The sequence below is a fragment of the Schistocerca nitens genome, chromosome 4, assembly GCF_023898315.1.
Source record: "Schistocerca nitens isolate TAMUIC-IGC-003100 chromosome 4, iqSchNite1.1, whole genome shotgun sequence".
Taxonomy (NCBI): domain Eukaryota; kingdom Metazoa; phylum Arthropoda; class Insecta; order Orthoptera; family Acrididae; genus Schistocerca; species Schistocerca nitens.
The window spans coordinates 493,328,284-493,350,066 of record NC_064617.1 but is presented as its reverse complement, the minus strand read 5'-3'; the positions used below and the strand labels follow the sequence as shown (position 1 = coordinate 493,350,066).

Genomic DNA, 21,783 nt, shown 5'->3' with positions numbered 1-21,783 from the left:
GATACAAATCTCGTCATTTCCCTGCTCACATAACTTACGAGCCCCCCCCCCCCCACCTGCCCCCCCCCCCCCCCCCCCACATACACACACACTCACACTTTTTGCTAGTTTTGGGATCATAGCAATCTTTCTGCCTTTTCATTATGTATTTTGAGCTACCCCATTTGTCTGCCTGGGAAACTAAGGCAGTGCCACAGTGTAATGAATGAGATGTGTAAGGACCTGAAAATGTAGCATTAATTTTTGACAAAATTTGCAGCTTTCTTTGCAAAATTCACATCTAAATTTTTTGTTTATAAATAATTAGGAGTACAAATTTAAAAGGTTATCACACTACAGGCCTGAAGCCAAAGCCTTAGTGCTTTGAATGGACTGAAAGTAAAGGCACTGATTTGGGAGCTTTTTGACTGGAATGTTTGCTTTTGCAAAACCTCCAGCAGGCTTTCTGTGAAATGATCTTTACTTGTTTTCTTCTTTTCACTCTATTTATGTTTTCAATAAGTAATTGTTTCTGTTGAGAAGCACACCATTTTCATGCCTCTGATTTAAGGTGCTTCTCAACATTAATTTTCTTTTCCCTCTCAATTTGATAGTTACAAAATCTTCAGAGCATTGATTTCGTCCTTTCACGTGTATTCATAGCCGTGTAACCCATACGTACAATGCTACTGATAGAAATGACACACAGTACGTCTATAGTGCATAGTGCAGAAACTATAAACTGGCAGTTGGCAGTGAAGATAAACAAATTAGAATTTTGACCTCCAAAGGACAGAGAAGCGGTACAGGGAAACAAGCCCTCTCACAGGGTAACCAGCCCACACCTGCATTCTGTGTTTATGTGAAAGCAGAATTTGACACATGCCCATAGGGATCACCTATCACTTCTGGTGTTTTGACTATCATAAGAGAATTCCATGATGTATCAGTAATAGTTCGTTCACTCATTTCAAAATAAGAAAAGAAATCAATGAGCAACAGATAGCATTCAGTAGCACTACCAAGCAATTACTTGCTGATGTTGGCAGTGGTAGTTTAGGCCTGACCTCTGCCAGTACCTGTTGCAACCACAGTTCAAATCACTTGGTAACTGAAGCTGCCATGCTGAAATGTCTGCACTGTGGGCTTTCAAAAAGAAATTAATGGTGGCCCTCGACTACGTACCCACAGACTCAGAGTTGAAATATTAAAAGTTTTGGCTGGTTTCGTTGTCTCGGGTCTTGGATACTTAGTTGCCACATTACAAGCCAAATACTGCTGAGTCTACAGTTTACAATATGAATATACACATGAATCGAATGGTCAAAGGTTCCTATGACTCAGCAATTGCGAATTTTGAATGTAACATAGAAATTTATAAGTGAAAGACTGCAATTAAATAAAATCTGCAGGTACTATTTATAACGACTTTAAATGATGAGTATGATAGCAGAAGTACCTTTAAGAATGCTATTTATTACTGCAAAACACTTATTGGTGTCAATGGTCCAGCAATTAAATAAAATATAAGTTGAATAACAGGGAAACAATAGATTCCTACTACACATAATTAGTTATGAACAAAACATAGCTCACAAGAAATTCACTTCTAAATGCATACTATGTCTTCACTGCAGAAGCCACAGAAATCTCACAAGTGCACCAGCCGGCACTACATAATATTTCTATCTCCAGACACGCGTAAACTGTTCAACACTCTCCAAGTATTTTCTGCGACCATCCTGTTCTGTCCTATTCATGTCCTTTTTGGTAACGATGCTCCTCTCCCACTTCAATACAGTCTCTCAATTGACTTCGGTAGTCTCCTACTGTAGTAACAAGCGCTGTGATTGGCTAGAGCACTCCTGCCATGTCTCCAAGCCAACGCACACTCACAAACATATTGAAACACATATGAAATACTGGATTTACATTTAAATAACTTGAAATTAAATAAATATTCCTATGGCTAAACCATAAATATGCTCTAACACACATTATTAAATACATAAACAAATCAAATAAACATACATCAAAGGAGTAGAAACAAAAGTAGACCAATAGCCTAATGTCTCTGTGCTTTCTAAAACACAGTAAATATTAGCCAATTTCTTCATTAATAGCATATATGGGATATAAACAAAGAATAGACAAATAAATATATTTATAACCATGCTGCTACCATTTTTTCGTATAACTGTGGAGTACTTATGGCCTGATGCGATCAATAGTAATCGGCCACTTTGACCTCCAATAACTCATGTACTGTTCAAGTTACATACATGTAATTTGTACCAATTTAGGTTTACATTAATAGCTTTCTAAAGACATGTCGATCGACAAAATCGGATGAAACGTTTAGATTTTGGAAATTTGTTGCTGGGTGTTACTTGTATAATTTACAGTCAGATGCTAAACTTTAAACTAATAAAGATTTTGAAAATCCGATTACACCATCAGAATTGTCATGCAAATAATGGTAATGTTCATGTTTTTTTTAAGGTATCATGATTCCTCTGGCTATTATTAATTTCTACATGAACTGTGAAATGTCTGCCATTATGGTTCCACAAAGTCCGCCATCTTTGGTACTCCCTGCATACAAATCTCCTTCATCGACACAAAGCACAGTCCTCGACACAGGGTCAACATGAAATTCCCAGCCGCGCAGTCAGCCTGGACCACACGCTGGGGCTACCCCCTCTTGCTCCGGCTAATGTTCGGCACCACGTGGTTACTGACGAGCCCTGGCTTGCCGAGTGGGCTGTGCGGCCATGCCAACTCCGAATTTAGAATATTTTCAGGGCGCCACAACTCGCCCGTTACCTCACAGAACTATACCATCTTTTGAACTTTAGCTAGCTGACAAACATACTTGTTTCTTTGACCCAAGATACTGGGTCTCATGGTTGAGTCCTGTGTTGTGTTACATGACATGTGTGACCTTTGAACCATGAGAGCAGAGTATCAAGTGGACTGATACATCATTGCATTTGTGTGCTTTTTATTTTGCATACATATTCTTACGTACATTATATTTAGTAATTGGACTTCACTAGAAGATTTTCAATATCAGTAACCAAAAACTGAATACATTTTCGGTGGTGCAGAAACTAAAGTTATTACAAACAAACTCTGACAGAATAGTTCATCTGGATACAAATCATTATGAAACAGCATTTATTAGGTAATTTCACATTTTTGCATTTTGAGCCAGTCTATATTCGCATTTCTCACAAATTGTGAAGTTGTCAGGTCCCAAGAGATAGGTATTACCCATAACAAAACTCTCTCTCTCTCTCTCTCTCTCTCTCTCTCTGTGTGTGTGTGTGTGTGTGTGTGTGTGTGTGTGTGTGTGTGTGAAATACAGATAATTAGGAAGCACAATCCTATTATGTTCACATAGAACATTAGTGGTGTACTACTTGAAACAGTCACGTTGATAAAATATCTAGTGTTGCAAAGTGATTCGGAAATTGAATGACAATGTTAAATTGGTTGTAGAGAAGGTGAATAGTGACTTTGGTTCATTGGGAGAATTCTAGGAAAGTAAAATTGATCTATAAAGACCTTGTGCAGAACACATGTGTGATCCATTCTTGAGTAGTGGTTCACTGTCAGGAATCCCTACCTGGTCAGATTAAGGAAGACAGTGAAGCAGTGTAGAGGCATGCTGATAACTTTGTTACCAGTTACAATCAACTTATGTATATTAAGGATGTGCTATGTGAAACTCAAATGTTTCAGAGATAGTTTGTAATAACTTTAGTTTCTGCACTACCGAAAATGTATTCAGTTTTTGGTTACTGATATTGAAAATCTTCTAGTGAAGTCCAATTACTAAATATAATGTACGTAAGAATATGTATGTAAAATAAAAAGCACACAAATGCAATGATGTATCAGTCCACTTGATACTCTGCTCTCATGGTTCAAAGGTCACACATGTCATGTAACACAACACAGGACTCAACCATGAGACCCAGTATCTTGGGTCAAATTCTGGAATGAAGATGATGATCTTCTCATGGAACACTATCGAGAATGTTTAGAGAACAAGTGTTTGTGACAGACTGCAGAGCAATCCTAATGCCACAGACATCCATCTTATGTAAGGACCCAAAATACAAGACAAGAGAAATCAACACTTCTACAGAAGAATATAAACAGTTGTTTTTCTCTCACTCCATTTGTGAGTGGAAGAAGAAAGGAAATGGCTGGCAGTGGTATGAGTACCCTCCACCGTGCATTGTATGGTGGCTTGCGGATTGTGTGCCCCTGTTAACCATGGGAATGTATACTGACTACCTTGGCTTATTATGAACATCTACCACATTTAAACTGCAGTTTGCCTAAATCCATTTTAGTTGGAACTGAATTTATTTTAAATTTGGACAAATACCACTGTAGCCACAACCTCAGAAATTGCAACACATTCAGAAGAAACAACCATATACACTCCTGGAAATGGAAAAAAGAACACATTGACACCGGTGTGTCAGACCCACCATACTTGCTCCGGACACTGCGAGAGGGCTGTACAAGCAATGGTCACACGCACGGCACAGCGGACACACTAGGAACCGCGGTGTTGGCCGTCGAATGGCGCTAGCTGCGCAGCATTTGTGCACCGCCGCTGTCAGTGTCAGCCAGTTTGCCGTGGCATACGGAGCTCCATCACAGTCTTTAACACTGGTAGCATGCCGCGACAGCGTGGACGTGAACCGTATGTGCAGTTGACGGACTTTGAGCGAGGGCGTATAGTGGGCATGCGGGAGGCCGGGTGGACGTACCGCCGAATTGCTCAACACGTGGGGCGTGAGGTCTCCACAGTACATCGATGTTGTCGCCAGTGGTCGGCGGAAGGTGCACGTGCCCGTCGACCTGGGACCGGACCGCAGCGACGCACGGATGCACGCCAAGACCGTAGGATCCTACGCAGTGCCGTAGGGGACAGCACCGCCACTTCCCAGCAAATTAGGGACACTGTTGCTCCTGGGGTATCGGCGAGGACCATTCGCAACTGTCTCCATGAAGCTGGGCTACGGTCCCGCACACCGTTAGGCCGTCTTCCGCTCACGCCCCAACATCGTGCAGCCCGCCTCCAGTGGTGTCGCGACAGGCGTGAATGGAGGGACGAATGGAGATGTGTCGTCTTCAGCGATGAGAGTCGCTTCTGCCTTGGTGCCAATGATGGTCGTATATGTGTTTGGCACCGTGCAGGTGAGCGCCACAATCAGGACTGCATACGACCGAGGCACACAGGGCCAACACCCGGCATCATGGCGTGGGGAGCGATCTCCTACACTGGCCGTATACCACTGGTGATCGTCGAGGGGACACTGAATAGTGCACGGTACATCCAAACTGTCATCGAACCCATCGTTCTACCATTCCTAGACCGGCAAGGGAACTTGCTGTTCCAACAGGACAATGCACGTCTGCATGTATCCCGTGCCACCCAACGTGCTCTAGAAGGTGTAAGTCAACTACCCTGGCCAGCAAGATCTCCGGATCTGTCCCCCATTGAGCATGTTTGGGACTGGATGAAGCGTCGTCTCACGCGGTCTGCACGTCCAGCACGAACGCTGGTCCAACTGAGGCGCCAGGTGGAAATGTCATGGCAAGCCATTCCACAGGACTACATCCAGCATCTCTACGATCGTCTCCATGGGAGAATAGCAGCCTGCATTGCTGCGAAAGGTGGATATGCACTGTACTAGTGCCGACATTGTGCATGCTCTGTTGCCTGTGTCTATGTGCCTGTGGTTCTGTCAGTGTGATCATGTGATGTATCTGACCCCAGGAATGTGTCAATAAAGTTTCCCCTTCCTGGGACAATGAATTCACGGTGTTCTTATTTCAATTTCCAGGAGTGTATTTGTGACAACCAACATTCTAAATTTAATTGCTACTTCCTTGATTCATAGCAATATAAGGTTTGTTATTGGTCCCCACATAACCACAGCCTGATAATTTGTGACATATTCAGAAAAAACTGTCAATTATTTTTGTGACAACAGTGAAGAAGGAAATGGTTTCAAATTGGGGGCTAGAAATTCATTACCTTTTTTTGTCGCCTCTCACTGGTTATGTTAAACTATCAGCCATTGGCTATGCGAAACTGATGCCGGTCAGCCTTTGAAGCAGTAGAGAAACACTGCCATGACTGGCGCTGGCCCTGGTCTAGCCTGGATCCAAAAATAGTGATACACCAGATGACTGGCCTAGATAGTAAGCGAACAAGAAAGTGGAGGTAAAATTTAATATAACCCATTTCCTTTTTAAATTTTATTTCTCTTTGTATTAAAGAGTACACAATCAATAAATGGCATAAGTTTAGAATGAATATAATGTTCTCTCAATGCACCCCCCCCCCCCCCTTTCTCTGTAATAAAAAATTAAAAAAGTTGTCATCTTTTATTCAGGTTTGTCTCATTCTTGGGTAAAAACAGTAATATGTGACTGCAGGGCACTAACTGTTACTCAGTGACGACAAAAATCTAAATAAATAACATCCATATGGCATTATCTTTGTCAGTATGTTTCTGTTTACTCCCTTTCTGATGAAAGTATATATTTATCCCTAAAAAGCTGTGTTTGTTGCATATTTACTGGAGCTATCATATGTGTATAAAAAATAAATCATATTAGTCCCTTTCAAACTAAAATTCATCAGATTGTTTTCTTTATGGCCAAAAGTTAATTACATATAGACCAATTATAAACATTTTTAAGATTTTCAGCTGTTTTCTTTAATTGTAGTTCTGCTGTTTTTTCTGTGACTAGACTGCTGTTGTCACGAGCAATGTGAATTTTTCCCCACATCTAACTGATGAATATCAACAAGTCATACCAAATTTTTAAGGTCTTTTGCCACTTTCACATAATGTATGTTTGGATAAAAACAAACATGTTTTACTACTGCTGTGGTATGTTCAGCTTTTGTTAAATTATTTCTTCTGAAAATCTTTTGAATTTGGAATATATGGACACTAGATCTTTGCTAATTTTTACACTGTGTTTTTGTCTAGTATATGTTACCTTAAGATTACAGTTTGCTTTTCTGTGTCTGTCTATACATTTCGAGAACATATCTTGAAGAAAAGTAGCATGGTATCTGCAAGTACAGGGATTGGACAGAAACATGGAAACCCCACAAGAAATGTACACTTGAACATGAATACAGATTCTAGCTAAGCCTGTAGGTGGTGCTGTGTATTTGACCATGAACGGCACCTGTGCAATGTCCTCAACACATTTCAAATGTGTCATGATCAGAACAGTCTTCTGTGTAGTAGTGAGTGCCTTATGTCAGAGCTAAGTGAATTTTAACATTGGAAAATTGTTGGTATTGATATGGTTAGTGCTTCCATAACCAAGGTAGCTGAAGTGTTCGGTCTTTCAAGAGGCACTGCATCAAAATTTATAACACACACAGTGAAAGCAGAAAAACATCATCCGCTAAATCAAAATGTGGACAAAAGTACATGTCGAGTGATCCCAGACGGTCTTTGAAGAGGATTGTTACGAAGAATATGATGATGACAGCTGCAAAAGTCACTGCAGAACTCAATGTCGCATTCTCAGAGCCTGTCAGCACCAAAACAACCAGAAGGGAGCTCCGTAAGCGGGGAGAGCTGGAATTCCCAAACCACTTGTCAGAGATACAAATGCCTGTAACAGGAAAACATGGTGCTGAAACCATAGAACTGGAACTAGGGAGCAAGGAATGAAAGTAATTTGGTCAGATAGTCTTGTTTCACACGATTTCCAACTTCTGGCTGAGTTTACATCCCAAGAATGAAACATGGCAGAGGTTCAGTGATGATTTGGGCAGCCATGGTATTCAGTGGGCTTCATGGTTATCCTACAAGCCCGCATTACTGTCATGGATTATGTAACCATTTTAGCTGATCAGGTCTGTCCTAGGGAACAGTGTTGATTCCCCAATTTGCTGTTATAATGGACACACTCTTGCTCTTACCATAATCATTGCCTGCACCAGGCGAGATGCGTGAGTTTTGTGCTGCCATACAGATACGCGATTTATACTGTAATAAAAAAACAGTTTAATTCAGGAAACTAGTTTAATACATGTATTAGTGTGTTTTGCAAGCTTACTATTAAAAGTTTCACTTCTCTTGTGTATTATTCCAGAAAATACGAAAGGATCATAAAGTAGAGTTACAATAGCATTCTTGCATACATTGTGGCGCAGTAAAACTTATAGAATCTCATTTAATTGTTCTGTTCCATTCCAGCAAGTTAAGAAAAGTGTATCCCTTTGTTACTTAACTCTTATTTTGCGAAACACACCGTAAATTTTAAGTTCCGGTATCTGGAAAATTTGCATGTATGGTAGTAGCTTTGCTTACCAGTTGCAACTAGGCCTAATTTTTGTAAACATGATTTTCTTCTTTTTTTTGTAATCTAACTTATTGTCACTAAAGTAAGTTTGTTTACATATGACTGAAACTAGACCTAATCTTTCGTAGATGTCTTTTCTTGTTTTTCAGTAATTTAATTTAACTTATTCTCACTAAAGTAAGATTTTTAACATGAGTGAAAAGTGCCTGACGTGCCGTAGAATAGTTAGCTCCGGGGTTTGATGTGATGGCTGCAGTAGTTTTTTCCATTGTAGCGACGTGGGAAATGGGGAAGTGGATCAGACTCGTCAGTGGTTCTGTAGGATATGCAGTAGAGATAGAAAAATACTGGAACAGGAGGAAAAAATTGCTGCCCTTCAGACACAGTTAGAGGAGGATAGGGAAGATCTGAACAGGTTAAGGAGGGAGAAGGGTAAAGAGAGGTGGGAAGTGGTAACAGGTAACAGACCTAGAATTTTGTCAGACAGCTTTGTGGTGAATGTGAAGAATAAGTTTGATCTGTTGCTTCAGTTAGAAACTAATGAGCCTCAGACAGAGGTAGGTGTAGAGAGGGCACAACAAACTTTCAGTAGAAAATTGAATAAGAATGTAGGGACGTCAGCAAAGAGAAAGAAAGTTTTGTTGCTAGGTAGTTTACATGCCAGAGGTGTAGGCCAACGTTTGCAGGACCAGTTAGGATCAAAATACCAGGTCACAAATGTTTTTAAACCTAGTACTGGTCTGGGTCAGGTGACAGAGGATTTAGGTTCACTCTGTAAAGATTTTACTAAGGAAGACACCGTAATTATTGTCGGTGGGCCGGGCAATAGTCCTGATAGAGATCCTGGGTACAATATAGAGTGTGACCTGGCAAAGATTGCATCAGCAACGAGACATACCAGTGTTGAGTTTGTGTCTGTTCTGAGACATCATGACCGACCTCATTTAAACTCTTCTGTCAGGAGAGTTAATTTGGAGTTGGGACGGCTACTTGGGTCTGGTGTGGGGTCACATATTGGTTTGGTTCCTGTTGATTCTCTCAGTAGGTGGGATTATACTAGACATGGCCTACACCTCAACAGGAAAGGGAAGGGGAAACTGGCTGGGCTAATAGCAGGAAATGTAAGGGGGGGGGGGGGGGCACTGCCATGAGTGGTAATATACCAGTGGTCATAGGTGTTGGAGCAGCACCTTTTTTAGGATAGGTAGGACAGAATGAAGTCAAGTTCTGAGAGAAGTACAGATTGAAACAAACCTTCAGTTTGAGAAAGAAATCAAACAGCATAATCCTGGCACATTGGATCAGCGAACACAGCTGTTGGTTAAAAATTTACAGCAATCAGCAGAAATTTTATTTCCACCCAATTTCAACTCAGTAAATGAGAAATGCCAACTATCTTTAGTGCATCAAAGTATTTGAGGGCTTAGAAGTAAAATTAATGAACTACTTATGTGCATTGATGAATTAATCCTCGAACCCAGTTGATATAATCTGCCTCTGTGAACATCATGTGACCACTGGTATAGATATGTTAAACCTTACAGAATTTAAGTTAGCCTGTTACTTCTGTAGGCAAAATATGGAGAAAGGAGGAGTTGCCACATTTGTTAAAAACAGTTTTAAACTTAAGAATATTGACATTAATAAATTTTGCTTAGAGCAGCACTTAGAAGCATGTGCAACAGAGATAGAATTTCATAATAGGTCCTTTATAATAGTAGCCATATACAGCGCACATTCAGGAAATTTCAACCTGTTTAAAAACGGTCTTGAAGATTTATTATCTTATCTAAAATTAAAAAACAAAGAACTATGGGTTGCTGGTGATTTTAATATAGATGTCCTGAAAAACATTGTCAGTGAACAGTTACTGAAATCAGTTACATTGTCATTCAATTTAATTTCTACTGTAAACTTCCCAACTAGGGTATACAAATGTTATAAGACTGTGATTGATAATATCTTTATAGACAATTCTAGGCTACTTAGCCACATAACAAAACTAGTAGTAACTGGGCTATCTGACCATGACATGCAACACCTAACATTAAATTTTGAATATTGTCAGGGTAAAAAATCTACCAGAACTGAGTATAGAAGGCCAATAAAACAGTCAAAAACTGAGAAATTTAGGAGATTGCTCAAAGAAATTAATTGGATCGATGTTTACAGCATCCAAGACACAAATGGAAAATACAAAACATTCATTAATAAAGTTAGCATCTTATTTGAAAATTGTTTTCCCCCGAAGGTTTTTGTATCTCACCTGGAAGGCGGCGCGTGGGTCTGCTCCTGTAAACTAAAGGGTAGGCCGAATGTAGGAAGTGAGTTGGAGCAGGAAAAGGTGTAATGCTTCCATACTGCGTATGGGTTATGACTCTTTTACTTAACTTTGCGTATAGATGATCACATTCATCAGTCAAATCTAACAGCTACTAGAAGTTATGAAGGCAAATCTGTAGTGGCTCGCCCACTATGAAATTAGAAACAATGTTGCTTGGTCATCTGCTCGGCATCAAATGGGCAGAATTCGGAGTGGCGCTCATAGAGCTGCACAGCGACAGCTAGAGGGCGCTGTCGTCGGTGTCGTAGTGCCAATCTAAGAACTTGCACCTATGCCATGGCATCATAGTTATCGATACCACAAAGGTAACTCAAATTAAGCAGAAGTCTAATAATAAACTGTGGATCACACAAGGGATAAAGATTTCATGTGAGATAAAAAGGAAACACTATCTGATATGTAGGGACACCTTTGATACTAACATTATAGCTCATTACAAAAATTACTGCAAAATATTGAAGAAGGTTATCCAGAAATCTAAACATCTGCATTATGAGAAGAAGATAAATATATCCAGCAATAAAATAAAAACAATGTGGGATATAGTTAAGTCAGAGACAGGTAGGACCACAAATGAGGAGGAACAAATAACTCTAAAAATAAATGAAACACGTAACAAATGCATGTTGTGTTGCAAATCATTTAAACAAGTATTTTGTCTCTGTTACTTGATAGCATAGGGTTGTCAGGTTCAGTAAATAATGCAATGGAATATCTGAGACCAGTGCACACAAGTAATCTCAGTAAAATGGAATTGACACTTACTTCACCCAAAGAAATAGAATCCATCATAAAGTCCTTGAAATAAAAGCATTCTAGTGGTTATGATAACATATCAACAAAGTTAATAAAAGAGTGTTCATGTGAGCTTAGTCATATCTTATGTTATTTGTGTAATAAATCACTTGTCACTGAAACAGTCCCGGACTAGCTTACATATGCTGAAGTTATACCTCTCCACAAGAAAAGGGACAAAGAAATGCCGTCAAATTACTGACTGATCTCATTTTTGCCAGATTTTTCAAAAATCTTTGAAAAGGTTACGTTCAAGCGTCTACTTAAGTACCTTAGTGAAAATAACATACTGTCAAAGTCACAGTTTGGGTTTCTTAAGGGTTCTGATATTGATAAGTCTATTTTAACTTACAGTGAAAATGTCCTTAATTCATTAGACAACAAATTAGAGGCAACTGGCATATTCTGTGACCTGTCAAAGGCTTTTGAATGTGTGAATCACAGCATTCTGTTAAGTAAATTAAAATATTATGGCATCACTGGTAGTGCTGCAAAGTGGTTTCAGTCATATCTTACTAATAGAAAACAAAGGGTGTCATTGCGTAACACTTCAGCAGTAGGCAATCGGACATCATCTGACTGGGAAGAAATTACATGTGGTATTCCCCAAGGTTCCATACTAGGTCCACTACTTTTTCTTGTGTATATTAATGACCTGTCATCTGTTACATTACCAGATGCCAAGTTTGTCATATTTGCAGATGATACAAACATTGCAATTAATAGTAAATCAAATTAAATTTAGAAAGGGCAGCTAATCAAATTTTTACTGACACTAATAAGTGGTTCACAGCTAATTTACTGTCATTAAACTTTGAAAAGACCCACTATATGCAGTTCAGAACTTCCAAGAAATTTCCTTATAGTGTGTGTATAAAATATGATGACATGGAAATAGGAGAAGTTGAGAGTGTTAAATTCTTGGTATTACAACTTGATAATAAATTCAGTTGGGAGCGCCATACTAACGAACTGCTAAAGCGCCTAAACAAGTCTGTGTTTGCAATGCGAATGATGTCAGACATAGGAGATATAAATATAAAAAAACTGGCATATTTTGCTTATTTTCACTCCATTATGTCATATGGTATCATATTTTGGGGTAACTCCACAAACCGAGAAAATTTTTTAGAGTACAGAAGCGTATAATAAGAGTAATGTGTAGTGTAAATCCGGGAATATCATTTCGGAACCTATTCAAAGAATTGGGCATACTAACCACAGCTTCTCAGTGTATTTATTCCTTAATGAAGTTTGTTGTAAATAATACATCTCTTTTTCCAACTAACTGCTTAGCACACGGTATCAATACTAGGAATAAGAACAATATACATAAAGATTTAAAATCACTTACTCTTGCCCAGAAAGGAGTCCCGTATTCAGCAACGCATATTTTCAATAAGTTACCAGCAACCATTAAGAGTTTAGTTTCAGACAAGGCACAATTTAAACATAATTTAAAAGAATTTTTGGTGACTAACTCCTCCTGTTTCATCCATGAATTTCACAACAAGTGCAGTAGACCATTTTAATGAAAATTTATTATACTTTAATAACAATACTTGGTTGTAACAGCCAAGTAACTACCTACTGTGTGAATAATGGCTGTATGGAAAGCAGATGTAAGTCTTAAGTCTGTAAATAGTGGAAGTTTAATTTTAAATCTTGTACATAATTTGACTGTTCTTAACTGAGGATAATTGAAATGAATAATTTACTTTAATTTTTGACAATACTTGGTCGTAATAGCCAGGTAACTAGCTATTGTGTGAATGATGGATTTAATGTAAGCAGATGTAAGTATTAAACCTGTAAATATTAGAAGTTTAATTTTAATTTATGTACATAATTTTACTGTTTATTGACTGAGGATTATTAAAATTAATGAAACTCAAGTTTTTCTAATTACAATTTTGTCAACACACACATACACATGGAGCGTACACGCGCGCGCTCGCAGAAGAAGCTAAAGCAGAGGATCCATTGCGTACCCTGTAGCTCATCAAAGGATAACTCTAAAAGCTAGGAAATATTACTTCTTTTTTGTGTGCCTATCTACAACTCAACATTTGTATGATATTTGTTATTTGCCACCACAAAAGCCAAGACCATTGTCAACAAATGCCAAAACTTTATGGCAATGAATCACTAGATTATTCATTTCAATTATCCTCAGTTAAGAACAGTCAAATTATGTACAAGATTTAAAATTAAACTTCCACTATTTACAGACTTAAGACTTACATCTGCTTTCCATACAGCCAAGACCATTGTCAACAAATGCCAAAACTTTATGGCAATGAATCACTAGATAAAAAAGCTGTCGAATAATTGAGGGAGGTTTGGTCCATAAATAAGATTTTATCTACAGTTGGCTCATGTTACATGATAGATACTGAATATTTTTTTTATATTTGTTATTTATTGCACTTAATGAAAAGTTTCTATTTCTGCACTTTTCACAGGTGTGTGTAGGGAGGGTGAGAGAGAGAAAGAGAGAGAGAGAGAGAGAGAGAGAGAGAGAGAGAGAGAGAGAGAGAGAGGGAGAGAGAGAGAGAGAGAGAGAGAGGGGGGGGGGGGGGGGCGCTTGGAAATATATATCACTGATGCTCTCCTTTTTATTTAATTTTTTAAAGATTTGATCTGCTGGAACACTGCTACTCCAAGTTTCATAAACCAAAGTTTGCGGCGCTGTGTAAGAAATTGGCAGAAGAAGCTAAAGCAGGGGATCCATTGTGTCTTTGGCTGTTTGAACAGACAGGTCGTGCTCTTGCCACTATGGTACGAGCACTTGTGCCTGCAGCTCATAAGGTACTTAAGCTAAAATTAATTTTTTGTTTAATTCAGAGATATGTAGCAAATTGATTGTTGGTGTAGAGGACATATATAGATCTCTTTTTCAGCATTCATCCATAAATATTTGAGCCTGTAATATTTAGCTTCTTATAAGTTACAGTCTGTTACAGATTCACACCAAAGCAAAGTGCTGTAGTGGCACTGTGTTGCCTAAACTGTGGTGGGACAACATAGAAACCTAGTAAAATACAAGGCATAGTCACTTGAGACCACTTAGTGTGCCAGCAACAGTCCATGTGAACAGAAGACTTGGCTGTAATGGTTTTGACGCCACGTTGTGTGATATTGAAACACAACTGAAGTGCAGTTAACACATTTAGATGATATCGCAGAAGACCAGATCATTGGTAGATTAAAGACCAGCAAGAAGTGGGCTGGGAGTTTAATGTTGCTTTTAGTGTCATTTCACAGCTGTGGAGACTATTAATATTGCAGCTGAAAACGTTCAACAGCAGTATCGACTAGGTTTACCTACTGTAATCTGACACCTTGGTTGTTATGTTAACTTAAGGGTCCGTTATGTTAACTTAAGGGTCCATGCTAATTTATCCTGTGGAAGCCTCTTCATCTCTGAATCCCTATTGCAGTCTACATTGATTTTTAACCCACTCACAGTATTCATCCCTTAGTCTCCCTGTACAACTTTTAGTGACCTCAATTCCCTTAATTACTAATCTGGAGATTCCTTGATGGACTAAGAGAACAGTTTTTCAGAAATGCTTCCTCCCCCCCCCCCCCTATAGCCAGTTCGCATTTTATATGCTATTTACTTTGATCATGATTAGTTATTTTACTTCCCAAGTGACAAAATTAATCTATTACTCTTAGTATCTCATTTTCTAAGTCTTATTCGCTGGATACTGTCTGATTTATTTCGGTTATAGACCATTATCCTTGTTTTATTTACCTTGAGGTTCATCTTACAATCTCTTTCAAGAAACTATCTATTCCTTTCAACTGCTTTTTGAAGTCCTTTGCTCTCCATTGCAGAATTACATATTTATTGAATAACCTCAAAGCATTTATTTCTTCTTCCTTCACTTAAATTCCTCTTCCCAAATTTCTCCTTGCTTTCCTCTACTGTTTGCTCAACGTACAAATTGAATAGCATCAGGGACAGGCTACAGACCTGTCTCACTTCCTTCTCAACTTCTGCTTCCCTTTATATCCTTCAACTCTTACAACAGCAGTTCAGTTTGTTTTTCTGTACAAGTTGCAAATAAACTTTGGTTCTCTGTATTTTATCCCTGCTACCTTCAGAATTTCAAAGAGCATAGGAACCTCAGCTGATCTTCCCTGATATCAACTTCTACCAGATTTTCCATTCTTCTGTAAATAATATGCAACAGCATTTTGCAAATAAGACTTATTAAACTAATAATTCAGTAAAATCCAGGATGGAATATAACAACATAATGAAAAGGATAGTTGCTACTCACCATATAGCAGACATGCTGAGTTGCAGAAAGGTCTTTGAGAAAAATAGATACCTCTCTCTCTCTCTCTCTCTCTCTCTCTCTCTCTCACTCACACACACACACACACACACACACACAGATGCAATGCGCACACACATGGCCACAGTCTCTGGCAGCCTGATTTGAGCTGCCAGAGACTGTGGTCGTGTGTGTGTGTGTGTGTTATCTATTTTTGATAAAGGCCTTGTTGGCCAAAAGTTAACTTTCCAACAGTCTTTTTGCTCTGCCTTTCAGTGACTTGGCATCTCTGCTATATTGTGCATAGCAACTATCCATTTCATTATCCTGATAATTAGGTAATATTTGTACTTATCAGCATCTGTCTTTGTTGGAATTGCTACTTTCTTCTTGAAGTCTGTGGGTATTTCACCTGTCCCACATAATTTGTGGACTAGGAGAATAATTTTGTCAAACTGGCTCCTCCAAGGATCTCAGAAATTGTGAGGGAATGTTGTCTGATCTGAGGGTCTTGTATCGAGTTAGGTTTTCCAGAACTCTGTAAAATTTTCCTTGCAGTATCATGTCTCTCATCTCATCTCATCTACTTCCTCTTTTCTTTCTATAATATTGCCTTAAAGTATAGTAGTGCAGTTCTTGTCTGGGCAGCATCATGTTAGGAAAATGTATGCAAGTGCATTGTTTCCTTCAGGTTATTATTATGGCTACAGTGTACAGGAATGACATTCTGCAACAGTATGCAAACACTTTTAATTATGAGTATATAGCTCAGTTCCAAATGATGAGTGATAATGCTCCACAACACAGATCTGCCCTGGTGGACGGCTACCTAAAACATATATCTAGAAAGACCCATTAATTCCCATATCTTAAATCCAAATAAATATATGTGGACCACTTTGACCTGAAGGAATATACCTCTAACACAACCAGCATGGATAATTGCTGACTTCCTGTGGGCTTGTGTCCAGTAGTGAGAGATATTATTGTAAATGTTGTTGGACAATGTGTCCATCGTATGGAGAACTGTTGTGTATCCTGCACTGCCATGGGAGGGTCTCGCACCCCGTATTGATAGTTTCTATTCCACTGGCAGCTGTTACCACACAAGGCGCATGGTCAGTTTTCCTGTATGTCTTGTATCTGTAACACTGTTAATATAATGTTGCCAGGGAACACTTTAGTGCACTCATTATCATTGTGTATATTATTTCCTAGATGCTTTAACTTAGGGTGCATGATTATAGAATGTTACAAGTGTGCTTGCACATAAGAAATAATGGAACCATTTGTTTGTTTGTTTGTTTGTAGGATCTGTTCTTAGCAGACAGTGGTTTGCCTGTTGTCTGTGTTGGATCTGTGTGGCTCAGCTGGGACCTGTTGAAGAATGGATTCGTATCACGTCTGCAAGAACCCCCACAAAATGAGGGTGACCAGCCAGTTTGTGAGCTCTCTCTGCTTAAACTTACCACAAGTATGGCGGTTGGAGCCACATACCTGGCAGCTGATGCTATTGGCATTGACATGCCTAGAGATTATCGTCAGAACTACACAGTTTTTTATCATTACAAACCTCAGCAACGATGTGAATGTGCAGGTTCCTGTAATAAATTATGAGGTGTTGTAGGTACTTATTTTAGAAATTGTATTGCAAGTGTACAACATTGTAAGCATCTGGCTAGAATTGTCATGAGAATTTCTTTGCAAAAGTTACCTGTGTTTCATGTACTACAATCATGTGATGCTACAGAGCATCACTTTCCACACTTCCCACACTTCTGTGGTTCTCACTAGTGCTTGCATTTTATTCTATGCAGATGCTTCTATTTTTGTCTCCTCACTTCTCCTCTCCTTGGTTAGATGATTGTACTTCGTGTCACTGTATTGTCAGCTATGGAGGTCTGTTCTATATTACACACAAAAGATGAAACTGGGTGTTATGTGAGATAATCCACAACAAAATTTCTTTAAGGAATAATAAAATAACATTTAAAATTACTTTTAATAAAGATTGATGTTTTTCTATACTGTGGTCTCACATTCAGATAGATCTTGCTGCAGACAGCCATGTGCAGATATGGTGATTTTCCACTAGCTGATTATTCCTAAAATGTTGTCTGTCAATTATTGGCTATACCCATCATCCTTAAAAGGATTACTTACTTTTTCTAGCCCGCCCGGTTAGCCGAGCGGTCTAACACACGGCTTTCCGGAGTGGTAAGGAGCACCTGGTCCCCGGCGTGAATCCGCCTGGTGGACTTGTGTTAAGGTCCGGTGAGCCAGCCAGTCTGTGGATGGTTTTTAGGTGGTTTTCCATCTGCCTCGGCAAATGTGGGCTGGTTCCCCTTATTCCGCCTCAGCTACACTATGTCAGCGATTGCTGCGCAAACAAGTTCTCCACGTACGCATACACCACCATTACTCTACCACGCAAACATAGGGTTTACACTCATCTGGTGTGAGACGTTCCCTGGGGGAAGGGGGGGGGGCATAATGGGGGCGAACCACACAATAACCCTGGGTTCAGTGTGAGGTGGCAAAGTGGAGTGCGGTAGTCGTCGTGGGGTTGTGGACCACTGCAGCTGCGGCAGGGACAGAACCTGTCCTTCGTTTTTTGGTCCCTGGTTACCATACAATATAATACAATACAATAGTTTTTCTACCTAGAACGACTTAACATCATTGTTGATTACTGTACATTATTTATATTTGCAAGTTGTATGGACATCTTCTTCTTAGATTATTCTGTGTACAACATTTTATTTACAATGTTGCATCATGGAATCTGAGGATAGTACTAAAGTCATTTTCTTCAGTGTTATCACTGACCCCTCCCACTGCCGCTACTTACTATCACTACTATTCTAAATGCCTAATGCTATGTGTTGTGCTTAACAAATCCAGTGACAAAAAGTATGTGAGCATTCTTGGTGAGACAAGAGTACATGAATTTTCTCTGTTGATTGTATTGGAATAATGGTGGGTATGTTATTACACACTGCTCGGAGTGGCCCCTCACAAGTTTACAAGGATGTTCTAAATAGAACACTGGCATTCCAAGATCTAAATCTTACTTTCCAGTACCTCAAAGTGTCTTCCTTTATTAACACCAAAGTGTAGTACCAATAATCACAGTAACAGTAGGGATGTGAGGGTTCAGGAGGAGTCTTGACAAGTGTTTCCTATCATTTTGCAGCTCAAAGAAAGAATATGAACAAATTAATTTCTGTATTCTTATTGAGCTTCCTGTCATGTTTATGTGGGGAAGAAAACCACCATCCAAATATGCTTATAACTCATGACATTTCTAAAACGTAAAGTGGATGAATAAAGGCTGTACTTTTTTGTATGGGTCTAGACTCAGGGAACAAGTCATGGCACTCACCATTGTTAACTAGTGTTTAATTTTTATTAAAACTGGTTGAATATTTAGCAACTCATTAATGTATAACTTACGGAAACATGCTAGCTGATTTCATTCAGAAATGAAGAAACTTCGAGAATGTATGTCCCACTTTATTTCTGTCAGATGTGAGGCCATTCTTTCTTACAACTTTTGTTACAATTGTTTCCACAGTGTTTGTTCACTTTTCTATAGTACAGCTCTTTAGATAAGAGTCAGCAGAAGTTGGAAGTCTTCAGATGAATACTGTACATGCTTTCCAGTTTGTGAACCTTTGCAGTAACAACCTTAAGAGTTGACTGCTGTTTCATAGTATTGTATTTGAACATTCTGTGGTTTCAATTTAGATGGATAATTTAAGCATTTGTTACCCTTGCAGGCACTTTTAATACAATGCATGATTGCTCTGAATGAAGAACAGAACCCAGATAGCATTTCTTAGATTAAGTTGTCAGTATTGCGTGCTCCTGTCTTTCCCATGGCAATAAGATGGTGGTATGGAGTTAATCCTCCCCTCCATCTTATGTGGGCAGGGTTAAAGAAAAAGTGAGCAAATGGTACATTTGCTTATTAAAGCCAACTACAACATATTATGATTCTACACAGTACTAAATTTGGTGTTATGAGAGCCTTGCATGAGTTAAGCGCTTTGCTGACAGCCTTAAAAGTCAGTTTTTTTTTTTTTTTTAATATAGAATTTATTGTGCTCCTTAGATTGCACAATATTTTTGTCTGCTGTTTCTTATGCTCTCTACAGTTATCGTTTTTTTAAACTGTAAGCACAAGCAAAAACCTGTATTTTTTAACTGTATTGCTTTAAAAAATACTTACAAAAATTGTCATAAATGCAAAAAATAGACCTCTTTGCAGTACCAAAAGATATTGTCACATTTGCTTTCCAAGAAAGCTTTTAAGAAATTGACAGTAGAATAGAAATGTAAATTTTAACATTATATCCATTATACAATAGTCACTTGTGAATTAAATTCTATATGTAAGTGTGTCTGTATTATTATTAATGCCTGAGAAGAGATAGGCATGGTTTTGTGTGTGGTGGTTCATGACAATGACTTTCGCTGTGAATTTACTTAACTATGTGAGGATGTTGGTGTACATGTGTATTTAAAAAAAAAATGAAATGTACAGGACTTGTACAAGTTACATTCAGACTGCAGCAGTGAGGAGAAAATGTAAATGCATAAAAAATAACAATTTTTATGATTATGAGATACCAGCTATATCTTGTGACTTTAGCATTACAGGGCAGTGTCATTGCCTGATTGCCTGCCAAAAACTCCAGCTTACTTTTGTCACAGAATATTAATTCACACATCTCAAAGAACAAGATCTATCAGATTGTGTCACAAAATAGATACCCAGAAGATCTGTGCCCTTAGTGGTGACCAACACTGATAGCATTCATAAAAGAAATGAACAGGTGCAGTGAAATCATATTTCATATGTTACAGGTAGAGAAAATTTTCATGGTAACTTTTAGCTTGATGAAGAAGAAGTAGGACACGTAACTGTATACCTGATGTGATTGAAAGCTATTAAGGAGAACAAGCATGGATACTTCTGGCGAAGTGCAATAAAAGGATCAACTCTAAAATGAAATGCTTTGTAAATAATTTATTGGTATTGATCCTTTTTTTCTCTGAATATCTCTTGTACATAGATTTTGTACCATGTATTGCTCATGTATGTTTGGAGAACCTATAAAATATGAGTGCTTTATGTTGGAAGTACAACCAACTTACATTAAACATTCAACAAATGAATGTGTGATATGAGATTCATTTGACTGGTGTATAGTAATTCCAGTAAAGTACAAACTATTTGTGCCGAGGAAAGCAAATAGCTCTGCTGGTCTACTGTAATTCAAGAACAAAAATAAATAATTTTTTTAAAATTAAACTATTCTGCATTTATTAAACTTGCTATTAAAATGGAGCCTCAAGAATCTACGAGGATATAGTCTGAAACAATTTCACCCAGTATTATTAATGCTGTGCATTTATGATTAATGAAATTTCCTGATACAAAAGTGACAACTTCAGTAATTAGAAGAGGTTACAGATGTCATATCTTACAAATAATTTACCAATTACTTTTGTGAGACACACAAAATTGTTGATTGTGCCTGACTGAACAGATAATTTGTTTTGAGCACATTGTCATTATCGGAGGAGAAAATTTTTGATCAACATTCATGCAGTCTAGTTTATAGAACACCACACATGGGATAGTACGGAATCCTCTCTCTAGTACCTAGTTTACAAGCAAGACCTCTACAAATGATTTTTTTTAATTATTGCACTGGGATGGTACGATAGCATCAAATGTATTTTTTTTCTAAATCTTTAACTGTACAGTAAGGCGTGAAGGAAAGGAGAAAATTTTTCTTTTCCTGTCAGAGAGATGGCACTGATATCGATGCCTTTGGTAATTTTTTCCTGTAGTGCTATAACAGTATAAATTCAGTCAACATTGGCGAAGCTTTGCAAGGGTTCTGATTTGTCATTTTTAACAATTAACACTAGAATGCCTGGCGGACATCGCTTCACCATTTTTTTTTATTTTGAGAGGCAAATTTCTTT

At 38.4% G+C, this 21,783-nt stretch overlaps 1 protein-coding gene across 2 annotated transcripts in view; it reads left to right on the top strand.

The window, feature by feature from the left end:
* The window catches only part of LOC126253422 (N-acetyl-D-glucosamine kinase), a 228,099-nt gene that overhangs the window by 191,870 nt on the left and 14,446 nt on the right, over window positions 1-21,783 (top strand). The window contains exons 7-8 of one of the 2 annotated variants that reach the window (XM_049954749.1): window positions 14,125-14,299; window positions 17,092-17,377. In XM_049954749.1, coding sequence (XP_049810706.1) covers window positions 14,125-14,299; window positions 17,092-17,377 — 461 coding nt within the window. Of the gene's footprint in view, window positions 1-14,124; window positions 14,300-17,091; window positions 17,408-21,783 lie in introns of both variants that reach the window. The other variant, XM_049954750.1, reaches the window with a different exon arrangement.